Below are 22348 nucleotides of genomic sequence, written 5' to 3' on the forward strand. Positions count from 1 at the left end.
TCCCAGCCTGCTGGGCACGCCCCTCTACCTCCTTACCAGACAAGAGAAACCGCTGCACAGAGGGGTTTATCTTCTGCTTTCTCTGATGCCACGGAATCTACCGGGGAAAGGCCCAGACACCTCCTGTGAGGAAGACCCCAGTCACTTGGGAATGCATGCCGGGGGCTGGGAGGCAGCTGAACCATCTGGCCATTCCTGCCTCTGGGCACATGAACCTGGGCAAGGATCTGAGTTGGGTCTGGGGGAAGACGGTGGTGTCCTGATCTAGCTCCCCTGGTGTCGCCCAGCTGCAGGGAGGGGGGCATGCCCTGGAGGGTAGCTGAGCTGCACGGGAGATGGGGGGGCAGATTTCTGTGCCAACAGCTGGTGCCCTAGGGATCTTTGGCCACAGGGTTAACCCAACAATTTTATAGCTCTTACAGGGACCTTTTAATTCTCTGCACAAAGAAACAAAATCCCATTTGAAAAGAACCAAACACAGCCCAAAAGCTATTTCAGTCCTTCAATGGCAGCTACCTGAAAAGGAAGGAAAAGGAACTACCCCCAAAGACAAAAAAGTTGATTAATTCAGCTTCATCTGGTTCCTGTACAAATTCTAATGCAATTCATCACAACACACAACTACATCAACCTCCCCAATTTCCAAGAGCGTTTGAATAATTGCAAGCCACATTGGCAATTCTCATCCAATCAGGGAAGGGAACTAAGGGCACAGTTCTTTAGACTCACTCAGAGGAGAAGGTAGGGGATGCATGGAAAATAAAGGCCAGAGGACCCTTTCCAGAGCCCTGCTCCCCCTTTAGCTCCCTTCCAAAGGTCTCTTCCCTTGCCTCTCATGGGACTGCGGACAAAGGATTATCAAATTAATCTGAAATAAGTGTCTGGGCCAACAGTCTGGTCTCGGCCTGGCCTGGACATCGAAAGCGTTCTGGGCCACTTTGCACACCTTTGCCAGCGGTGGGATCTTTGATTGTGGGACCTCCAGCTGGCTAGATTTAAATGATAAACCCTGGATCTCTTAAGCCAAAATAGATGGACGACCCAAGGAGGTGGCCACTAGCCAGCGTTCAGGTCATTGGGCCACCCTGACCATTCTGGGAATCCCATGCTGCAAATGTCTGCTGACCTTAAGAGGGGTGGGGGGGCGCTATGGATCCAACCCCAGGCCTGATCCAGGCAAGAGATGCTCCAGCGGTCAGGAGGCAGGCAGAGACTGCAGGACGACGACAGGCATCGGCCTTTGCAACTACGAGAGAGGAAGTGCTGCATCCCTAGGTGTGTGCCCGTTTCTTTCACCCCGTGGAGCCAGGCCCACTTCCAAGTCTCCTATGCCCACTAGTGCTACAGGTGAGACACAAGACGCCACGCCCCATGACAGTATTTCTGTAGTATATTTATTGCCTGCCTTTTCCACTGAGGCTCACAGCAAACCGCAGTGTGTCATACATTGCAATCAGACTGATCTCACAAGGAATGAAAAAGGACTAGGATTAGTAAAAGCAGAGACAGCGCAAAAAGGTATCAGACACGAGAGGTTGAGTGATGCAGAAAAAGAAATTACAGCAGTAGAAAACCACGCAGGATACACACAGTGGATGGGCATTATATCTCAGACACAGTGGCACAGACTGCAGTCCTTTTCCCTTTATAAAAGCGCCATCCTCAATCATTATGTTACACTATCGCCTTGTCACCGTTATAAAAATGCTCTCCAGAACAACTCTCTCTGACATTCTTTTTGGAAGGTCAGAAAGGGGGGGGGGGGCTTTCCTGACCTTCTGAGTCAGGCATGTGGGGGGGGGGGGCGGTACACCAGATGAACGTGCCCTGCAGAGTTTTGCCCAGACTGTCCACCAGATGGGAGGGGCCGAAACCACGAAGGGCTCCGTAGTACTTTGAGTGACACTCAGTATCTGTAGGTAGCCGCACCAGTAATAGAATCTATATCTTGGCTCACTGCTCTTCATCAAAGAACTGGGCCCAGCCAGGCGGCTCATCTGGATCACGTGTTCTTAGAACTGGAACCAAGTCATTCAGCGGACAGCCAGAACTGCTGAGCCATGACCAAGATGCTTAGTTCACACGAGGTCTTTTTAAAACCCAGCTTATGAAAGCCGAAAGACAGACGGGAATCCACGTTCATTGCAGGCTCTGCATCGCTCAGTGGGGGAACAGTTTTCTCCTCTGCCAGGCAGGCAGGCAGGCAGGCTGGCCTCCTCTCCCTCAGAAGGCCCGGGGCTCCAGTCCGGCGTAAACCTCGCGCTGGCCTTTCCGGATGGGCTGCAGAAATGAAGGGTTGCAGTGACTTCCTGCAGGGCCTTGGTGACCTCCATCTCCCTCCTTAGGTGGCTAGCAAGGCAGCCCATGGGGGGAGGGGTGTCCAGGAGGCAATGCTGTGGCCCTGCCGCCCCCCCTCGAAAGCTGACTGCAGACAACTGCCTCTGTGACCCAGCCTCCCGCGTGGCCCACTCCAAGAGGAGAAAACCCCAGCTGTCCACAGCGAATGGGCTTGGCCCAAGGATGGCCCTGGCTCCCACTCCAGTTTCTCCCCCCCCCCCCCCGCTGCCCTTACCTCATAGTCTGGATTTGGGACAGGTGGGGGCCGGTCCTCTCTCTGGCCTGCAACACAAGACGGGGCATTGTTCCCACCTGCAGGTTTCCTGAGGGGGGCATCCCAGGGCCAGGGCTGGGAGACAGGTGGCTGCTGCTTTGTGCACCAGCAAAACCTCACTGAGCCCTGCGGCTCAGGGCCAGACGGATGGGTGGAGGGACCCCCCACTCCCCAGTCACAGCAGCCCCGACTGCAGAGCTTGGCTCAGGCAGGGGCTCTCATCCTGCCTGGGGCTGTGGGCGCCCCACCTGTGCCGCTTCTGACTCACTGGGGAGGTCCCCAGGTCAGCGTGGGGACGAGCCTCATTTCCAGCACCTCCCGTGCAGCTCCCTGTTCCCAATCCAGCCCCAAGCGCGGATGCTGTTTTCAGGCTCAGTGCCCAGAGCATCCTTTGGGTCACCTGAATTGCACACTCCCACACTCTGGAGAGTGAGCCCTGCCACAGGCTGGCTGAGGCTTCGGATCCGGCCCCAGACGTGGGGGGGGTCTCCCGTCCCTGGAGAGGCTGGCGCTCACCTTGTGGCTGTGCTCGGGGGCCCGCTGCTGCAGAGACACCGCCAAAGCGGGCTGCCCGCTTCCGGCTGCAGTAGTAGGTCAAGATCAGGATTCCAACGGTGAACAGGAGGTCGGCTACGATGATGCCCGTCGCGAGCCAGAGGTCCATCTCCACACACCCAGGACACTCTGCTCAGGGGAAGGGGTCAGGGCAGCGACCTTGAGACACCCCCCCCCCCTCAATCTGCAGCAGCCCTGGGAGAGCCCTCTTCACCTGCCAGCCCCACAGACCTCAGCGATGGTCCTGGGCAAGCGGGTGGGGGAGTCCTGCCCTTCCCACCCAGGTCTGCTGCTGACACATTGTGGGCTTGAGCACTGACCTTTGATGTGCAGGTAAATGCTGCAGCTGGGCTCCTTTGTGCCACAGCTGTACAGGTCGTTATGCTGCATCCCCTGATAGTTCTCTATCGTCCAAGTGGGCGTCTGGCTGCCATTTTTCTCTTTCCTCCACCACTTGGCATCCTTTATGGGGCAAGTGAGGGTCACCCCGTTGCCAGAGATGCTCACCTTGATCTCTGCAGAGCAGCAAAGAAGAACAGCCCAAATACTTCAGCCCACCTGAGCAGGCTCCCCAGAAGCACCTGTCCAGCATGCTGCCATATCCACCTGGGGGGCGGGGCGGGGTGGGGCGGGGCAGGGCGGGGCGATTGAGTGGCTCCCTGCCATTCAGAGCACTGGGTGGGAGGAAGGAAAACTGGATGAGAGCACCCAGAGCAGGCAAGAATCAGAGGGTGGGCCTGCCTTCCCACAGGCTCCACCCAAGAGCAAGAGTCCAAGAAGCCGGCTTGCCTGGGCCCTGCCCCAGTATCTGCAAAGGGTTTGCCCAGTCCCTGCCTTGGTCTATTCTATAACACAACGGCTCCCTGCATTCCCTAGTAATTAAAAAGGTCAGCCATTTTTAGATCAAGAGCCATTACATTGATTACTTCTTCTACAAGTGGAAACCTGACCAAGTTACCCCCCCCCCGCCCCCCAGATTAGTTGGGAGAGTCCCAGAGGCAAAACCAACAATTGCTGAGAATTTCATCCCAGTTGGATAGAAAATGAAGGTGTTGCAACAGGAAATGTATCTTGCCTTTGATAGTTAATATAAGAGACATTTCCACACAGGTTATTTGCCCAAGGTTTTATGCCCTTGGGAAGCGAGGTTTTTCCTCTTTCCCCACAGCACTGTGGGACATTCAGAGGTCCCCGAAGCAGGGACCTCACCTCCCTTGAAATACCAAGGAAATGGAGGAAGGCTTTCTGTGCACACCAAGTTACTCTCCCGGACAATTACTCCACTCCCACGACCATGAATCACAAGGGCAAACAGCCTCCTACAGAACTGGACAGAAGTCCTTGAAAGTCCTCCACGGAAGGGGCAAAGGGATCTCACTTACTGTTGCTCTCCTGTCCCCGAACAAGGCTGGCTGTGAAGGGAACACAAAATCAGTCAGCAGATGGCAACTTGGAGCGGAAAGTGGGGCCACGGCAAAGCAGGCCCCCGTCGGCCCCTTCAAAAGGCCCAGTGCTTGGACCCAACTGGAGCACAGCCGCTCCTGCAACAGCAGAGCCACCACCAGCCCTTCTCCAGTGCTCACAAGTGCTGAGAAAGCTCCCTGCAGGACCAGGCTGGCTCCAAGAGATAGAGCGCGGGCAGGGGAGGGACGGTGTTGGGCAGCACCAAGGCCTTCTCTCTGTCGGCAGTGCTGAATTCACACACAGAGTTTGCCGCAGAGGTGCAGCAGCGGTGGCCTCTGGTTTTGGTGTCTTTTGAAAGGGATTCTCACACAGGGAAAAGCTCTATGGTTACAAAAGGGTACTTCTGTGTTCATGAACACCCTGCCTCCAAAGGCGAGAGTCTGGGGACCAAGGACAGGGTGGGGGTGGGGGGTCCACACTTCTGTTATGCCCTGTTTAGCAGATCCTCAGAAGCAAAAAACCTGCCCTTGTTGGGAACCAGAGAGCCAGGGCGATGCAGACTGAAGGCCTCTTGGGACACCCACCCAACCCTTCCCCTGCTCCCAGTTGGTGGTACTCACGCAAACAGAGCCAGAGAGCCAAGGAGCTGGTGGTGACCCCAAAGAACACCATGACGTTCACCGTGGCTTCTTGATGCTGGTTCAGAGCTCCCCCACCCAGCATGGGCCACCGTGCAGAAGAGGAAAGAAGGGCTTTCCGTGAACTAGTACTGCTGATCCTCACAAGTTGAAAGAGAGCAGTTGCTGTTTCCACTGACGACGCTGAAAGAGCTCAGAATGGGCCCTGCCAGGAAGCGGAGGTGTGCGACATGGCTTCCGGCCAGCCCCGTCAGAGGCAGCGCAGGCCTGCCCTCTGCAGTTTCCAGGGCCTGGGGGTTTGGGCTGGGACCCCACCCTCGGCAAAACCAGCAGAGCTGCCAGGGACTTCTGCAACGGGCTCTGGTGTGGACTTCCTTACAGCTCTCCTTCTCAGGGTGAAGGACCCGATAGAAACAACATATTCAGACAGCCTATTAATTAACAATTAAGCACCAACAATTCACAATTGGGTGGTGGCAGCCTCATCCCACCGGGGTCCCCAGGCAAGAGGCTCTCAGAGGTGTCTTGCTCCTGCCTGCCCCTGCGAAGCAACCCTGGAGTTCCTTGCTGGGCTCTTATCCAAACACTGAGCAGGGTCAACAGCCTAAAACATCCCATAAACACTGCATGGGGACTCAGGCGCTGAAAGGCAGAAGACCAGCGCAAAAGGACAAAAGAGGTCAGTTGTGACACATCATAATGCAGAGAGTGGAACGACAGAGGCAGAAGTCACAGCGAGATTCAACTGATACAACCGATGATGGAATCAATCCCCAGAGCAGCCCGGGGGGGGGGGGGGGGGGGGCATCAGCACCCGACAAGGTGTCGCGCCGGCAAACTGGCACAGTGCTCTGGGGCGGCTGCTGAAGATACGCTGGCCTTTTGCAGGCCTTTTGCAAAGAAAGGAGGTAGGTGTTGTGTTTGACTGCGCCTCCTGCAGCAGCAGCAGCAGCCCCCTCGAGTTCTGGCTCCCCTTCTTGAGGCAGCCATTTTGGGGTGGGGCTCCCCATCCCACCTCCAAATTCCAGAGTTGCCTGCAGCAGGCCCAACAGGGTTGGGGTCCTCCCCTGCCTCCAACACTTGCATTGACAAGAAGGCTGCCTCTCCAGCTGCGCTCCTCCACGGCAGTTCCCCTCACCTGAGCAGGCCCTTCTGCAGCTTCCACCCTGTAAACAGGGGTGACCTACTCACCCACCCGCCTTCTTGGTGGGGGCCCCACCTCGTGGAATGACCTGCCTGAGGAGATCCCACAATTCTGGCTTTCCGCAATTGAGATAAAATAGAATGGTACAGGAAGACATTTTTTATCAAGGCAGTAAAAGGTAAAGTTTCTCCTTCAGTCGTGTCTGACCCTGGGGTACTGCTGCAAGCAGTGATTTCATAGACAAGCCGTTTTTGTGGGGTAGTTTGCCATTGCTTTCCCTGACTATTCTTTACCCTCTAGCTATGAGCTAGGTAGTCATTTACTGACCAAGAAATGGATGGATGGCTGAGTTGACCATGAGCCAGCTGCCAGGATATCTGACCCACAGGGGGCTCGAACTCCTGACTGTGTGAATGGCAGTGCAAGCACTTAACCACTACACAGTAGGGCTTTGTTATTACAAAATGACTCAGGAAGGCACCTTATGAGGGAATAGGACTGTGAACTATTTGATAAATTTGATTCAATTAGGTATGCCCTGTGCTGTCCCAAGAAGTCCTTAGTCATTAGGCACGTAGCTAATATATACGTTTTAGCAGTAGATAAGGTAGGAGAGCTGTCCCTTTAAACTACTGCATGATGGGACATGTAGTTTCAGGTATCCTTAGGTCACATGTATAGACTTCCTTCCGGGTGCAAAGCCCCAGCAGCACGCAAATGTGACCCCGTTTTCTGCAGTGTGGCTCAGATGATGAACAGCAGGATGACCCAGCAGCCACCCCTGTGGCGAAGGCAGCAGAAGCACATGGTCAGTTGGCCCGAGGCAAGCTTGATGACCATGCAGGTGGCACAGTGTGCCTTGCTGTAGAGTGCTCTGTCCTCTGGCTCCTCCCAGCAAATAAGGGAGTGGGGATATTGGGGGGGGGGCAGAATCACTCCCCAGTGCTTTGAAGTGCAAAAGCCAGCCAGGGTCCAATGAGCAGATTACCTTGTGCCTGAAAGCCAAACCTAGAAGGAAGCAAGAGGAGAGAGAGAGAGAGAGAGAGAGAGAGGACCCCACATCCCAGCTGGGAGATAGGACAGGATCAAACCGGACAGGCCAGGTCCTGACATTCATTGCCTTGGGCCGCCCCCATCCCCCCCCTCGGTGCTGCTGTGTCTGTCTTCTGCGTGGGGGGTTCATGCTGCCCACCACTCCACTGCGCTCTGAAGGAAAGCCCTTTGGGACTGGTGCAGTGCTGCTATTGCTCTGCCATCCCTGGCGGCCGCACAACTGAGTGTGTCCCCTCCCCTCCCCTCCCTTGGTGGATTGGGCTGCAAGCAGTAAACTTTAAAAATAACTATATTCAGCGCAGAAGAAATTGGAAGTCCTTTTTTCTTAGTTTTAGATGGTGGTTTTATGTATCTTTGGTGGTTTTATGTATCTTTGGAAAAGTCATACTAAAAGCACTATTGACCATAGTATCTTATAGAGCTGCCTCTTGACAATGGGGCTGGAGGGTACCATATTATGGTGGTTCAAGTCCTGGGGGGGGGGGGTGCTGGGGGGATCCCACTGTGTCCCATGGCTGTTGACTTGTGGGGGCCTGCAGGGTTGTCTTATTTCCCTCCCTCTTCATGAAACCCGTGGGGGAGGTCATCAGGAAGGACAGTTGTCAGCATCATCAGTATGCAGATGAGACTCTGTTCAGCCTAATTCTGCGATGCCTGGTGAGGATGATGCTCTAAAGGGCTGCTGGGGGTCAGCAATGGGCGGGGTGAGGAGGAACGAGCTGGAACTTAATCCTGACAGGACAGCTGGCCAACTCCAGAGCCCCCTGCCTTGGATGGGGCCACATCCCCCTTGGAAAGCCTTAGAAAAAGACCTGGCTGCTGAGGGGTGGGGGTGGGGGGTCACAGTGGTTTTGCCCACCTTTGGCTGGTGAGCCAGCTGCTCCTCCTGGCTCAGTCTGATCCAGCCACAGTGATCTGTGCCTTAGTTCCGTCTGGACTGGATGACTGCAGGACACCCTCCTTGGTGCCACCCTTGAAGAGTTTGAAGACTGGAGCCAGAGGACTGCTGGCTAACAGGCCTATACATCCAACTCTCAACCGAGTCTTCTGCCTGCAGACACGGCAGATAAGGCGGGCACTCTTCCCCAACAAGGTTAAATCCCCTCGAATTCCCCTCACTTATCCCTTGGTGGTGGTGGTGGCAGCACACAAGACCTTGCGAGGCAGGGGGGTGGTGGGGACCAGGCTGCTGGCCAGAAAGGAGTTGTGTTGAGCAGAGGTGCGGGGGGCGGGGGCGCATGTGAGTGCTGGGGCTGTGGGGCAGAAAAGGGGTTGCTTGGGGGAAAGAGAGGGATGGATTGGGGAGGTAGGAAGAGAGAGTGGGGGAGCAGAAAGGAAGAGAAGAGTAAGAGAAGAGCTGCCGGGATGGCGTGCAAGAGCGGAACGAAGGTGGTGGTGGGGTTAACCCCCTCTCCTCAAGTTTCTTGCAAGTCCCCGCTTGTAAACAGGTAAAGCCCTGGAATGGCATCACAAGCCCACAAAATGCTTCTGAACAACTGTGAGAGAGGTGCCAAGATAGCTGAGGTGTGTTGTCACTCCCACAACCTTGCAGAGCAGGCCAGCAGCCATTTCCCCTCCTTCTGCTGGGTGACCTTGGGCTAGTCACACTTCTTCAGAGCTCTCTCAGCCCCACCTACCTCACAAGGTTGTGGGGAGAGGAAGGGATAGGAGCTTGTAAGGCATCTTGAGTCTCCTCTACAGGAGGGGTATAAATCCGAACTCCTCCTCCTCCTCCTCCTTCTTCTGCAGTCGTCGGCGCAAGGGTGCCTCTGAGCGCGTGCTGAGGGCCCTCAGTCCCCTGGCAGCTCTCCTTCCAGCTTCCTTCCTCGGCGGCCTCTGGGAGGGAGGGAGGCAGGGAAGCAGGGAGGGAGGCCTGCCTGCCTTGGCTCCACCTTCGCCGTCCCGCAGCCAGAAGCGGGGCGCCCGAGCACTCCAAGGCCCGGGCCGGGCCGGCGCGACGAGCGGAGAATGGCCGCCGGGGCGAGCGTCCGCCTGCTGCTGGGTAAGCGGGAGCCCCGACGACGGGCCCACAGCTGGGAAGGAGGGGGCGGGTGGGGGCGAGCCGGCGGCGGGTCGGGCCTCGCTGGACTGGCTCAACCGGCGCCGGTCTTTATTTGGCTCTCCCTCGACCGGCCCTCCTGTCGGCCGGTCGCCTCGGTTCCAAGCGGCGGAGCCCGGGCCGGGGGGAGGGGCAGCCTCAGAGTCGGCGGCCCGGCCTGAAGCCCCGACGGCGGCCTCTCCCGGGGCCGAGGGGGCGCCCAGAGGGGCTCTCCCTGCCTGCCTGCCTGCCTGCCTGCGCGGAACGGGGGGCTTTGCGGGGGGGGGGGCTGACAGGACCCTGAAGCGCAGAGGGACGGGGCGGCCGTCGGCCTGTTGCGCCGCAGCCCGGCCTTCACCTCTGGCGGGGCCCCGGAAGGCTCTGGGCGGTGCGGGCGGCTGCGCGCCCTCCGGGTCGGGCGAGGGCCGCTTGCGCAACACGGCGAAGGGAGGCCGGCCCTTCCCGGATCCGAGGAGGACGCCGCCCGCCGCGCCACCGGCGGACCCACCCGGGACTCGCCCCGATCGCGCCGGCAGGCAGGACGGAGCCCCAGGCCGCCCAGCAGCCGCCCCCTCGACCGCCCCCCTCCTCGGCCAGCTCTCGCGGGGCAGGGCGAGGAGGGGGGCGGCGGCGGGGGGGGGAGTTGTTTCTGGCCGCTCCCCGCCGGGCTCTGGGCTGCTGCGGAAGGGAGGGCGGGCTGCTGGGGCCGCGGGACCCGGGCGAGGCAGCGCAGGGTTGGGCCCCCTCCACGGCTGGGCAGCTGCTGGCCTGACCGGACTGGAGCGCTGCGGGGAGAGCCCAAAGCAGCCTCCTCCCGCCGGCTCAGGGGCTGCAAGAAAAGCGGACCGGGGAGCCGGGCCTGGCCTCAGGTAGTTTCTGGGGAGGCCGAAAGCCCCCCCCCCCCTCGCATAACCTGGGCCAGCCCGCCGGTGCTCTCCTCCCTCTGGCCTGACTGACTAAGGAACAGGTTGCGGGAAAGCCGGGGGGGGGGGGGGCGGATCCATCCCTGCTTCCTGCTTTGAGGAGTCTGAGCAGCAGCAGAAGAACAGTCTGGATTTGTACCGCACCTTTTTCTCCTGTAAGGTGATTCAAGGTGGCCTACAAGCTCCTTTCCCTTCCTCTCCCCACAACCTTGTGGAGTAGGTGGGGCTGAGAGAGTTCCAAAGAACTGTGACTAGCCCAAGATCACCCAGCAGGAATGCAGAATCACATCTGGTTCACCAGATAAGCCTCTGGCACTCAGGTGGAGGAGTGGGGAATAAAACCTGGTTCTCCAGATTAGAATCTACCTGCTCTTAACTACTACACCAGCCTAGACAGTTTCTTCTTTCCTCCCTGGATCCATTTTCATCTCCCCCTTGCTGCACGGCTTGGTTTTTACCCTCACAACAACCCTGTGAGCAGGGGCGTAACGAGGCAGCCCTGGGCAAACTGTAGCCCTGGGCAAACCCTGAGTTGGATGCCCCTCCCCCCCCCATGGGCGGCCACTCCACCACAACCAAATTTTTTTTTGCACCAGGACATTGGTGCCTGCAGGCAGGGGGTGATGTTTTTAGACATATCAGCACCAACATTTCAGCGTATCATCAGGAGACTGTCCTTATGCTACTCCCCAAGTTTGGTGAGGTTTGGTTCAGGGAGTCCAAAGTTATGGACTCCCAAAGGGGGTGCCCGATCCCCCATTGTTTCCAATGGGAGCTAATAGGAGATGGGGGCTACAGTTTTGAGGGTCCATAACTTTGGCCCCCCTGAACCAAACTGCACCAAACCTGGGGGGGTATCATCAGGGCAGTCTCCAGATTAGACCCTGAAAGTTTTGACACTGTGCCTTCAGAATGCCCCCCCCCCCCCTGCAACCCCCATGGACAGCAATACAGAAAACTCAATGCAGAACAAAGATTCTTGGGCAAATTTCTGGGATGTTCCTGCAGGGGGCGCATTTTTGGATGTATCGGCACCAAAATTTCAGGGTATCATCTGGAAACTGTCCTTATGGTACCCCCAAAGTTTGGTGCAGTTTGGTTTAGGGGGTCCAAAGTTATGGACCCTCAAAGGGGGTGCCCCATCCCACATTCTTTGCTAAGGAGATGGGGGCTACCCTTTTGAGTAGCCTAAAACCCTAGCCTAAAAACTGTGCCCCCTGCAGGCCAAAAATGGAAAACCACTAAAAATACCCAAAAACGAACCCAGCATTTTGATGCCCCCCACAAGGTGATGCCCTGGGCAGCTGCCCACCTTGCCCAATGGGCATTACGCCAGTGCCTGTGAGGTAGGTTAGGCTGAGAGAGCGTGATGAATCACCCAGTAAGTGCCATGGCTGGAAGACCCTGGGTCAGCTCCAGCCTAATCGTGGTACCCCTCCCCCCCGATGGCTTCCTTCCTGCAGTGCTCTGGCCGGTGGCAGCCATGGACATCTACACCCCGACACCCCTGGAAGTCCTGAATGGGACAGACGTGCGCCTGAAGTGCACTTTCCACAGCGATGTCCCTCCTGGGAAACAGGTGACCGTGACCTGGAACTTCCGACCCCAGACAAGTGGCCCAGACCAGAATGTGAGTCCTGCGTGTCTCTAGAGGCCTGAGGCAGGCCCAGGGGGTGGGCAGGGCCGGATGTGGCACTGGGACTCCCTCCACGTGGCAGACAGACTTCCCTTGGGGGGGGGGCTTGGGGTCTCTGGCAGCTGAGCTGTGCTAGCCCCTCCCCCATGACCACCCCCACACACCTCCCTCTGTTTGGCACCCCACCCTGAGCCTCACAGATCACCGTGGGGCAGGGGCAAGGGGGGATCAGGCCCAGAGCCCCCTTGTGGACCACAAGAAGGAGCCTGTAGGCCCCAGGGCCTGACCCTACTGGGAAAGCCCACCCAAATATTCAAAAGACCCTATTGGGTATTGAAATGACTTCTTATTTACTGAAAACCACTTCCATGACGTTGCTCGAGGGAGCTCACTAAGTAAAACACGACGAAGTCATAAGACATGAAGGCATCATAATTAACAGCCAGTAAAAACCCAGCGGCACGAAACATCTGGCGGAGTCGGTGGCCTCCCTCGTGGTCCACAGGCCAGGTTCAGGTGGCGACAACGGCTGGAAAGAGGCACTCCCAGCTACAAGTCTGGCTTTGAGGAAAAAAGGTCGAAAATGCCACCCCCCCCCCACCCACCCCCCGGCCTCATGTCTGCAGGCAGGTGTGCCAAGAGCAGGGCCTGTGTGTGGGTGTGGGTGTCTGAATGCACCCTCGACTCCCGAAAACAGTGAAAAGCAAAGGAATGGGGCCAAAGGGGGCTCCTGGTGAGCCCCAGACCATTCTGACTGGTTCTTTGGGGCAGCTCTTGCCTTCAGAGGGCAGCAGGCAGGGCCAGGACTCTGTGCCTGTTCAGACTGCGCTCTGAGGTGCCTGCCCGGGGGTCTGTGGAGAGTAGGAGAAAACTGTTGGAGCTCCGTGGCTGTTTCTCAGGTGGTGGCTTGGAGTGTTTGCTGTCATTCGTGCCGCCTAGTTGGGCACTTGCTCAATCCCAGGCAAGCTGTTTCCGCCCTCCGCCCCCCCGCCACACTGTCCATTGCTGGAGCTGCCTGGTTTTCCAGGACGAGGCCCCCTTCTGAAGGGGGCAGAGGCTCAACACAGAGAGGAGCAAAACTGCCCCAATGAATGCAGCACTTGCCCTCCATGGGGAAATAAATGGGCCCCTCCGTGGCTCCCCAGGTATTCTACTACCATGAAGAGCCGTACCCCCCGACCACGGGACGCTTCTCTGGCCGAGTGACGTGGGACGGCAACATCCACAAGAGCGACGCTTCCATCATGCTGTGGAATGTGAACCCGGCCGACAACGGGACTTTCCAGTGTCACGTCAAGAACCCCCCTGATGTGGGTGGGAACATTGGGGAGATCCAGCTGGCCGTAGTCCTGAGAGGTGAGTAGCGGGGTGGGGGGAGGTGCTGCTGGCTTCAAAGTTAGGGGGAGGGGCTTTTGCTTCTGCTGGCCCCCTGCTCCTTCCCCTCAGTCACGCCTCTACTCTCCGCACAGTGTCTTTCTCGGAGATCCACATCTTGGCCGTCACCATTGGCTCTGCCTGTGCGCTCATGATCGTCATTGTGGTGGTCGTGGTGGTCTGCCAGCAGCGGCGAAGGAAGCGACGAGAGAAGAACGTGGAGATGGTGGAGACAGAATGGTAAGGAAGGGGCAGAGGGGGAAGGCTGCGGCGGCGGGGGGTGGGTGGGGAGGGAGCACTGAAGGGTTGTGCAGGGTGACCTGGAGGTGCCAGCGTTTGCTCCTCTGGCTTTTGTGAAACTGGGAACTAACATAAAGCCACCAACTACAACCCTGCTACAAGGATTATAGTGATAACTTATGATGTTTCTGTACTGATGCTTTGCCTGGGCAGTTATCACCACTGCTGTTGTCAGTGCACTTTCATGTCGTTGTGTGAAATTTTGGAGAAACAGGTTTCCTAGTTGTTCCTTAAATCCTTTCTTAGGGACACAGAATATGACAGTAGCAGGGTTATAGTTTCTGGTGGTATGTTTCTGTGTATAGTATTCTGTGCCCCCTTAATTTGTTGGTATTTGATCTCATGAAACTCAGGCAGGTCGCAGGTGGGTAGCAAAGGGGCCAGATCCATGAGGTTACCTGTCTTGCCCTCCACTGTAGCTCTGAGGCGGGGGTGGGGGGAGGGTACCTGCTCTCAGTTAATGCTGCTTGGCTGGCTCTTTGAGGATTGTTTCTGCTGCCTTTAGTAACAGGTCAGAGAAGGAGAAGTTGAAGAGCAGTGAGCCGCAGGAGGCTGTGCTGGGGCACGCAGAGAGAGTCTGAAGCACTGGTAAGCTCCTGGAATCCCCGGCCCCTTTCTCCCGCTAGCCTTCTTGGTTCCTGGGAGGGGGGCCAGCTGAAGCAGTGACGCTGTCACATAGCCAGCCACTCCAGGCATGGCAGAGAGACTTGTGGCACGGGACCCCCTTGGGTCAGAGCTTCTGCTTGGAGAGCAGAGCAGCCCCCTACTGGTTCTGCCACCAGGGGGTGGGTGCAGGGGTGTAACAAGGCAAACTGTAGCCCTGGGCAAAACTTGAGTTGGATGCCCCCCCCCCCATGGGTGGCCACTCCACCACGACCAATTTATTTTTGCACCAGAACATTGGTGCCTGTAGGGGGTGCATTTTTAGACATATCAGCACCAGAATTTGAGCGTATCATCAGGAGACTGTCCTTATGGTACTCCTCAAGTTTGGTGAGGTTTGGTTCAAGGAGTCCAAAGTTATGGACTCCCAAAGGAGGTGCCGCATCCCCCATTGTTTCCAATGGGAGCTAATAGGAGATGGGGGCTACAGTTTTGAGGGTCCATAACTTTGGACCCCCTGAACCAAACTGCACCAAACTTGGGGGGTATCATTAGGGCAATCTCCTGATGAGACCATGAAGTTTTGGTGCAGATACATCAAAAAATGCACCCCCTGCAGGAACCTCCCAGAAATTTGCCCAAGAATCTTTGTTCTGCATTGAGTTTTCTGCATAGTTGTCAATGGGGGTTGCAGGCTGGTGGGGGGCACATTTCTGAAGGCACAGTCTCAAAACTTTCAGGGTCTCATCAGGAGGCTGCCCTAATGATACCCCCCAGGTTTGGTGCAGTTTGGTTCAGGGGGGCCAAAGTTATGGATCCTCAAAACTGTAGCCCCCATCTTCTATTAGCTCCCATTGAAAACAATGGGGGATGGGGGCATTCCCTTTGGGAGTCCATAACTTTGGACTCCCTGAACCAAACTGCACCAAACTTGGAGGGTAGCATAAGGACAGTCTCCTGATGATACGCTGAAAATTCAGTCCTGCTAGCCTAAAAACTGTGCTCCTTGCAGGCCACAAATGGAAAACCACTAAAAATAGCCCAAAACTAACCCTGCATTTTTATGCCCCCCACAAGGTGATGCCCTGGGCAGCTGCCCACCTTGCCCAATGGGCATTATGCCCCTGGGTGGGTGGGCTTTTCCAGGCAGCAGCTGCCAGCTCTGCCCTGCTGCCAGGATGAGGAATGTTTCTGAAGGATGGACAACTTTTGTGCAACCATTTCTTCTCTCGCAGCCTTCTCTGCCCTCCATGCCCCTGGGACTGGGCAGCTGGTTCTTTGGACTGCTCCATTAGCAACAGCCGCTGCCGCCAGCCTGTCGTGCCTGGGCATTTGGGCAGAGGACAGCCTGACTGCCAAGGTCTGCTTTTCTGGAAGAACGTCCATTGACCCAGGAGGAAAGAGATGCCCCAGCCTGCAAAGGACACTCTCCAGCTGGTGACGGCTCTGGCCGGCCAGCCAAGCTGCAGGAGGCCCAGCTGGTCCTCATGACTCTTTGCTTCATCACTGGCTTCTTTTGGCCACTGTGTGCCCAGATGCTATGTAAACACAACCTTGCCTGCTCCAGAACTGCTCCAGCACAAGTGAGATGGACTTGCTCCTTTTTCTAGAGACAACTCCATGAGAACTACTGTGGGACAGAGTCTGAGCTCCACGCCCTCTTCCCAGCCAGCCAGCCAGGCTACTGTGATGGCGGGGGAGGGGCAGGTTTCTCTCCCCAGGAGGGTGGTGTGTAGGTGGCTGCCCTTCAGCTAGCCTTTTGGTCACGACTTCTGTTGCTGCTCTTTGCTTCTTCAGCTCCACCCCCCCTCCTTCATCAACACGAGGTCCCCAGTCTGAGCTCACAGTGGAGGCTGGAAACTGGGGAGTGGAGGCTTCCGGGGGGGTGGGGTGGGGTGGGGTGGGGGGAGCGCAGGTCCTGTTCTTTGTGTGTCGAATCCTGCTGTCAAATCCCAAGTAGGACTTTCAAGGCAGGAGATGTTGGGAGGAGGTTTCCCTTTGCATTCCTCTGGATAGGGACCCTGGTGGTCTCTCAGGGCTGATCTTGTTTAGCCTCTGAGATCTGACAATATCCAGCTAGTCTGGGATTAACCAGGTCAGTCGGGGCCGTGCCCTCTCTCTCATATTTGTACGAGTCAATGGCCAGAGACCTTCTCTTAAAGGTGAGGCATTCCAGCAATGCGGCCTCTCTATCCTGGCCCTCTCAGGAACAGACACCAGGCCTGTTCTTTGCAAATCCAGCTTCTGAATGGGAGCAGCCACGGACTGGCATCCCCTCCTGGTCCACAGCCGAGGCTTCCCCCCCACCGGGAGACACTGGAGAGCTTCTGAAAAAAAAAATCTCCAACTGTATTCCACCCCCACCCCCCAGCCAAAGTCTTAGAAGAGCCTGTCAGCCCTGGCAACGGAAGAGGCGCGAGGAGCGCAAGCACAGGGGACTAAGCACAGGATTTATGGAGGAGAAGTCGATTTATGGCTACCAATCTTGATCCTCTTTGATCTTAGATTGCAAATGCCTTAACAGACCAGGTGCTCAGGGGGAGCAGCAGCAGCAGAAGGCCATTGCTTTCACATCCTACATGTGAGCTCCCAAAGGCACCTGGTGGGCCACTGCGAGTAGCAGAGAGCTGGACTAGATGGACTCTGGTCTGATCCAGCTGGCTTGTTCTTATGTTCTTACTGTGGGGCAGGAAAGAGGGCACCGAGTTCTCCTGCACACCCTTGACTGCCAGCGCCTCTGTGCTGAGGGCAGCAATGAGGGGGCACAAGAGACCCCCACAACTGGTGGGCTGCTGCTGCTGCTGCTGCTCAGGATGGCTGAGGCCCCCTTCTGAGGAGTTCACTGCAGTTGGTGGGCTTACACGGGTGTAATTCTGCTCAGGATGGATCTGTGGAGGCTGCTCTGTCACCCTGCTGGGAAGCACCACCAGTGTTCTCCACCTGTCCAACCACCTAGCCTGCCGGGGACTGCAGGGTTGAAGCCTGGGGGGGTGGGGGGGTGTCTGGGGCTCCCAGGGGACCGTGCTGTGGCGCAGCTGTACACAGGCGGACGCCGCTGCCTCTGCCCCAGCCGTGCTCCCCCCCCCGGGGGACTGCTGCTGTTCTTTCGCAGGGCGGCCGGTCGGCGGGGGGGGCGGGGGTGGTGTCTGCCGGCGTCGGTGCCGCCGCGTCTTTCCGAGGTGCCGGAGTTTTGTACGCGCGTCGGAGAATAAAGGCTGTTGTTGAGCGCCAGCTCTGTGGCTCTTCTGCCTGTGTGGGGCGGGGAAGTGGCCTGGCCGGCTGGGGCGGGGAACGACCTGCCCGCCCGCCCGCCCCTTCCGCCCGGCCCTGCGCAGGGGACGCGCGTGCCCGAGCGTGAAGCGGCTGGCGAAGGCGGCCCATGGGCAGCCTCAGGGCGGGCGGCGGCGTGGTTGCTGCCAGCGCTCTGCTACACTACAGAAGGGGTGAGGGAGTGGGGCGCTGGGAGGTCTGGTGGGAGCTGGTGGGCCGGCGCCCGGAGAGGGGCGGGGCTGGCTTCTTCCCGACGGAGGCCTCCTCCGTCTGGAGCCAGGAAGTGGCGGCTTGCCCGGCAGGAGGCCGCCCGGGGGTGGGGGGCTGTGGCTGCCGGGAGGGAGGGAGGGAATTGCTCGAGGTGCCCCCCCGTCGCCTCCCCGCAGCCCTGCGAGGTGGGGCTGGGGCCCGGCCGGGAGTTCGACGGCCGAGGGCGGCGGGCGGGGCGGCCGGGCAGGTGGCAGGGACTGAGGCGCGCCTGGGCTTCCGCATCCCCCGCAGCAGCAGGCGTCTCTCGAGTGCGCGCGCTGGAGGTCCAGGCGGAGGGCCGGGTGCGCGCCTTCGTGGGCGAGGCCGTGGTGCTGCGCTGCTGGTTCCGGTCGTCTTCCCCGCTGACGGAGAAGCTGACCATCGACTGGACGTACCGGGCTCTGGCAGGAGGGGCGCTGGAGCCGGTGAGTCGCCGCCCCTCGTGGTTGAGGCCCTCTCCGCGGTCCGGGGGGGCGGGGAGCAGGGCGGCGGGGGCGCTGGCACTCTCCAGGGCATCACGCTCCCCTTCTCGGATCCCTGTAGATCTTCCACTACCAGTCGCGGGCCTACCCGGCCAGGGAGGGCACCTTCCGCGACAGAGTCTCCTGGGCGGGAGACGTGGCCAAGCGCGATGCCTCCATTGTCATCAGCGACCCCAGGATGGAGGACAACGGCACCTTCACCTGCTCTGTGAAGAACCCCCCCGACGTGCATCACAGCCTCCCCCAGGTGGTGCTGACGGTCACCCAGAGAGGTAGTTGCAACCCTTCTGCCCCCCCCCTCACCTTTTCCGGGCAGGTGCAGATCGGCTGCTCAGAAAAGAGAGGCCGCCGGCAGAGTCAGACCCAAAGCCCTATAAAGCTCGTCTCCCTGGCCCCTGGGCAGCTTTTTAGCATGGGCGGCTGTGGCAGTATGGGCGCAGGCATGTTGGCAGTGGTGAGGGGCCAGACCCACCCACTCACTTTCTCAGCCGGCAGAAATGTAGCAGGAGCCAGCTGGCCTGCCCTGCCCTGCTGTGGGGTGGGGGCTTTTCAGTTGCTCAGATATCAGCCCCCTTCCTCCTCCTCCTCCTCCTCCTCCTCTCTTTGGAGATTCCCAAGAGCCCCCTCTCTGCCTGCCTGCCTGCCTGCCTGCCTGCCGACTGCCGCCTTGACTGGGCCTCCTTCTGCAGGGTCCTCCTCCCAGCTGAGCTCGGCCGGGCTGCTGTCCCTGCTGGTGTTCCTGCCCTCAGCCGTGGTGGTGGCTGCGCTGCTGGTCAGGATGGGCAAGAAGTCTGGGGTGCTCAACAGCCGGAAGAAGTTTGCCTACAAGATGTCCTCCATTGAAGTTGTTGATGAGTGAGAGCATGGAGGGGGGGAGGCTGGAGTCAAGGAATTTACTGCAGGGGGGGGTTAGTTAAAGATGCTCTGGGGTCTGTTGCAGAAGAGTCCTGTGGGACCTGAGGCTGCACCAGCTGCCATGGGCTGGAGTGTGTTTAAGCACTTCAGTTGTGTCAGTGGCTCCATGCGACACTCCGGGTCCCCCTTGGAAGAGGTCCAGCCGTGGAGGCCACAGAGAGGGCAGGCTGTGGCTGGAAACCCTTTCTGAGGGAGAGGGAGCTCAGGTCTCTTGGTGACTTTGTGCCCAGGAGTTTTGCTTCAACCTACCTGCTGCCCCCAAAATGTGTCCTGCCCTCCGATGGCTCTTACAGGACAGGAAGTGGCTGCCTTGCGCTGCCTGCCCACCAGCTGCTCCGGGAGGCTGGTCCATCTGAGGTGCAGCGGGCTCGCGGGGAACCTCTGGCGCCCCCATAGAGTGGTCATTGGGCCATGCCGTAGCAGTGAAGAGTCCCCACCTGGTTGTCAGACTGGAGAAAGGGGGCTTCTTCGGGCCCCCTCAGGAGGAGGCCGTGGGGACAGGAGCCAGAGTCACGTGGCTTGGCTGTGAGGAGTCCCTGAGCCACGTGGTGGTTGTGGTCGGGACACAGGGAGTTGGTGCTGCTGACTCGACGTTCTCTGTCAATTTTTGCAGACCTGAGCAACCGGGCTGTGCGGCGAGGCTGGCGGGCAGGTGTGTGCAGTGCCTGGTAAGCACCAGCAGGGTTCTGACGCGCAGCCTGGGTGCCAGCGTGGGGCACCGCAAGAGCAGCCAGATGTCCCTTCCCCTGTGACCCAGTCCTGGGGCAAATCGTGATCCCACGTCCCATTATGGGGGGGGGGTGTCAGCAGCAGGGTGCACACACATGCCTGATGGGGCTCCTTAGCAGCACTGTGCTACGACGGGCTTGGCCGGTCATCTCCCGCTCGACTTCTGCTGCAGCTGAGTTTGCGCTGAGCACAGCCTTTAAGAATGAGGCTGGTGGTGGCTTGGACTGATCTTGTTTCCTTCCAATTCAGGACACAGATGACGAAGACCCTTACTGACAGCAGGATGAAGACCCCCCCCCCCCCCCGTCTCTGGCCAGAGGAACGTTGGTCTTGTGCTTACTTGTGGCGGCAGCGGGCCCAGCTGTTGCAGGGGCCTTTCAGAAACTTGATCTGGGGGTAAAACTTGGGGTTGTTCTGCCCTTTCGTCCTAGTCGTTTGGACTTTCTTGGTCTGTGGGCCTGGTCTCAGCCCTGGCCTGTGGGGAACGCTCCTCTCTTGTCTGTCCACACGAGGGCTGCTGGACTTTCTCAGTGGAGCCTCGCACTGGAGCTGAGCCTCTGTGTGCTGCTTGGCCCACAGTTGTGGCTGACGGTTGCCCTCCTCATCTTGGCTGCAGAACCATCGCCTGGGGCCACAGAATCTTCTTTGGGTGCTGCGCGTGGAGTCGCTTGGAGCAGCAGCAAAGTTTAAGAGCTCAGGGTGGCTAGCTTCGCAAAGTGTGGGAGGAGGCAGTCTACTTGTGCCTGATGCAGCCAGGGACCCAGGGGGTGGCGAGTGGTAGCGGGCAAAAATGCTCTGGGTGGTAGCGGGCAAAAGGTGTGGCTGATTTCTGTTGACATGGGAGGAGAGGGGGAGTCAGATGGGCGTTGGTCTAAGCAGCATTCCAGAGTCAATTTCCTTGTCCCTTAATATCAGCCTCTACGGGCTACTGCCTTTGCTGACAAACACAAATCTTAAAAATAACATTTTTAAACTTAATCATGAGGGAACATAGTACAATACAGACACATAAGAATCTCCTAAATTAACAGTAACAAAACCTTAAGCTAACTGGGGAACTTAGTCAAACTAAAATCCTAAGCAGCGGGCAAATCATAAATTCAACTCTAAAGGGGCTTTTATTACATCCTAGAAGGGCATAAACAAGAGGGAAACCATACAACATTGGCATAATCGCACGTTCATGACCTTTGCAAGCCTTATGAAGGCTTTTGAGCCACACAAGTCTCTGCGTCCGGGCATGGAGCCGGTGTAGTCAGGCAATCTGACTCAGGGAAATATTTTGTTTATTTTCCTGGGTGGTAACAACAGGGTGTTTGTTGTGAGGGGGCAGGGCAAGGAAATTGTAAGCCCCTTTGAGTCTCCTGCAGGAAAGAAAGGGGGGATATAAATCCAAACTCTTCTTCTCTTCTTCTTATTGCACCCGATCATTACTGTGGTAAATAGAATTCAAGGCCAAGCTGGGCCAGGAGCTCTGCGTTAAGGATGGTGAAGATGTGGAATGTTTTCTGCTTCATATTGAAGTTCTCTGGCTATCAAAAGGCAACTGGGTCTGTGAGATGCTTTTACAACCTTTTTGACATTGTTCGAAGACACAAATGCTTTTATGTGCTAAACTCCAAGATGAGGCATGACATTGCTTATTTATCAGAACTATCTGCAAAGAAATGAGGCCAGTCATATTCAGCCCCAAACGGTCATATCTACATTTATTTCAAAGTTAACTCTATTCAAATTCAACCTGGGCTGTTGTGAGCTGTATCAGCTTCAGAGACTGTTTGAGCTAGAAGAGAAAGGTGGGGCACAAGATAATTATCTCCCTCCCTCCCTCCCTCCCTCCCGCCCGCCTCCAAGGGGAGATGTGTGAGTGATCCCAGGATCTTCTTTCAATGAAGATTCCCATCAGGAGACAAAACCCTTGTCACAGACTGGGGAAATTGGGAAATTAAGTGAGCTGCAAATTGACCTTGAGCTGAAACAGAAGTTTAAGAAATGGCACCAAGAGTTTTGGTAAAGGAAAGAGATTTGTGATGGCCGTCCAGCACTGCAGGGATGGGCTTTTGCGTGGCCATCTGGCTTCTCCAAGCAGGTCATTGAATGTGGTCCCAGAAGACTCCTGCTGAATAACTTGAAACCAGACACTGAGAAGCTGGCATCACTTCATCAAGCCCATCCACCGAAACTAAACAGGGAAGTAATTCCTAAATGTGGTATCAGACTGTGAAAAGCTCAACCAAGTTCATTACTTGAATAAATGCATCTGGTTTTCATTGCATTTCTAATATCTATCTGATTCATTATGTCTGTTTTGAATGTTATTGTTAGGGGCCGTGTGAACTGCTGTTCTGAGGGTCTTCTTGGTGATGTGTTTATAGACCCAAGAAGAGGAGGCCAGGCCTACAAAGGCTGGGAGGGGGGCGCTGG

The 22348-nt window shown here is 57.3% G+C and overlaps 3 protein-coding genes across 4 annotated transcripts; 2 read left to right on the forward strand and 1 right to left on the reverse strand.

Moving 5' to 3' along the window:
• Nucleotides 1–1372: 1372 nt before the first annotated feature.
• LOC125442238 (T-cell surface glycoprotein CD3 epsilon chain) lies at nucleotides 1373–6644 on the reverse strand. The gene is made up of 6 exons (XM_048513483.1): nucleotides 5191–6644; nucleotides 4549–4578; nucleotides 3487–3681; nucleotides 3128–3295; nucleotides 2573–2619; nucleotides 1373–2280 (listed from the first exon to the last, which is right to left on the reverse strand). The coding sequence occupies exons 1-6, from the start codon at nucleotides 5291–5293 to the stop codon at nucleotides 2224–2226; spliced, it is 600 nt and encodes a 199-aa protein (XP_048369440.1). The 5' UTR covers nucleotides 5294–6644; the 3' UTR covers nucleotides 1373–2223.
• A 2582-nt stretch (nucleotides 6645–9226) lies between these two features.
• Nucleotides 9227–17509, forward strand: MPZL2 (myelin protein zero like 2). Of its 2 annotated transcripts, none has more exons than XM_048513481.1 (6): nucleotides 9227–9407; nucleotides 11830–11996; nucleotides 13148–13358; nucleotides 13472–13616; nucleotides 14182–14264; nucleotides 15515–17509. In XM_048513481.1, the coding sequence occupies exons 1-5, from the start codon at nucleotides 9374–9376 to the stop codon at nucleotides 14255–14257; spliced, it is 633 nt and encodes a 210-aa protein (XP_048369438.1). In that variant the 5' UTR covers nucleotides 9227–9373; the 3' UTR covers nucleotides 14258–14264; nucleotides 15515–17509. The 2 variants fall into 2 exon arrangements, with proteins under 2 accessions (XP_048369438.1, XP_048369439.1); XM_048513482.1 differs by lacking the exon at nucleotides 9227–9407 and adding an exon at nucleotides 9763–10312.
• Nucleotides 16418–22199, forward strand: MPZL3 (myelin protein zero like 3). Its single transcript, XM_048512109.1, has 6 exons — nucleotides 16418–16441; nucleotides 17615–18223; nucleotides 18342–18552; nucleotides 18970–19135; nucleotides 19809–19863; nucleotides 20174–22199. The coding sequence occupies exons 1-6, from the start codon at nucleotides 16418–16420 to the stop codon at nucleotides 20198–20200; spliced, it is 1092 nt and encodes a 363-aa protein (XP_048368066.1). The 3' UTR covers nucleotides 20201–22199.
• Nucleotides 22200–22348: the final 149 nt, after the last annotated feature.

The sequence above is a fragment of the Sphaerodactylus townsendi genome, linkage group LG12, assembly GCF_021028975.2.
Source record: "Sphaerodactylus townsendi isolate TG3544 linkage group LG12, MPM_Stown_v2.3, whole genome shotgun sequence".
NCBI classification, from domain to species: domain Eukaryota; kingdom Metazoa; phylum Chordata; class Lepidosauria; order Squamata; family Sphaerodactylidae; genus Sphaerodactylus; species Sphaerodactylus townsendi.

Coding starts and splice junctions, on each gene's coding strand:
- LOC125442238 (XM_048513483.1), bottom strand. CDS start 5,293: ATGCTGGGTGGGGGAGCTCTGAACCAGCATCAAGAAGCCACGGTGAAC. Junction 3,682..4,548: donor TCGGGGACAGGAGAGCAACA/GTAAGTGAGATC, acceptor GCTGCTCTGCAG/AGATCAAGGTGAGCATCTCT. Junction 2,620..3,127: donor CCCCCGAGCACAGCCACAAG/GTGAGCGCCAGC, acceptor CTTGTGTTGCAG/GCCAGAGAGAGGACCGGCCC.
- MPZL2 (XM_048513481.1), top strand. CDS start 9,374: ATGGCCGCCGGGGCGAGCGTCCGCCTGCTGCTGG. Junction 9,408..11,829: donor GAGCGTCCGCCTGCTGCTGG/GTAAGCGGGAGC, acceptor TCCTTCCTGCAG/TGCTCTGGCCGGTGGCAGCC. Junction 13,617..14,181: donor GAGATGGTGGAGACAGAATG/GTAAGGAAGGGG, acceptor TGCTGCCTTTAG/TAACAGGTCAGAGAAGGAGA.
- MPZL3 (XM_048512109.1), top strand. CDS start 16,418: ATGGCCAGAGACCTTCTCTTAAAG. Junction 19,136..19,808: donor TCCATTGAAGTTGTTGATGA/GTGAGAGCATGG, acceptor CAATTTTTGCAG/ACCTGAGCAACCGGGCTGTG. Junction 19,864..20,173: donor GCAGGTGTGTGCAGTGCCTG/GTAAGCACCAGC, acceptor CTTCCAATTCAG/GACACAGATGACGAAGACCC.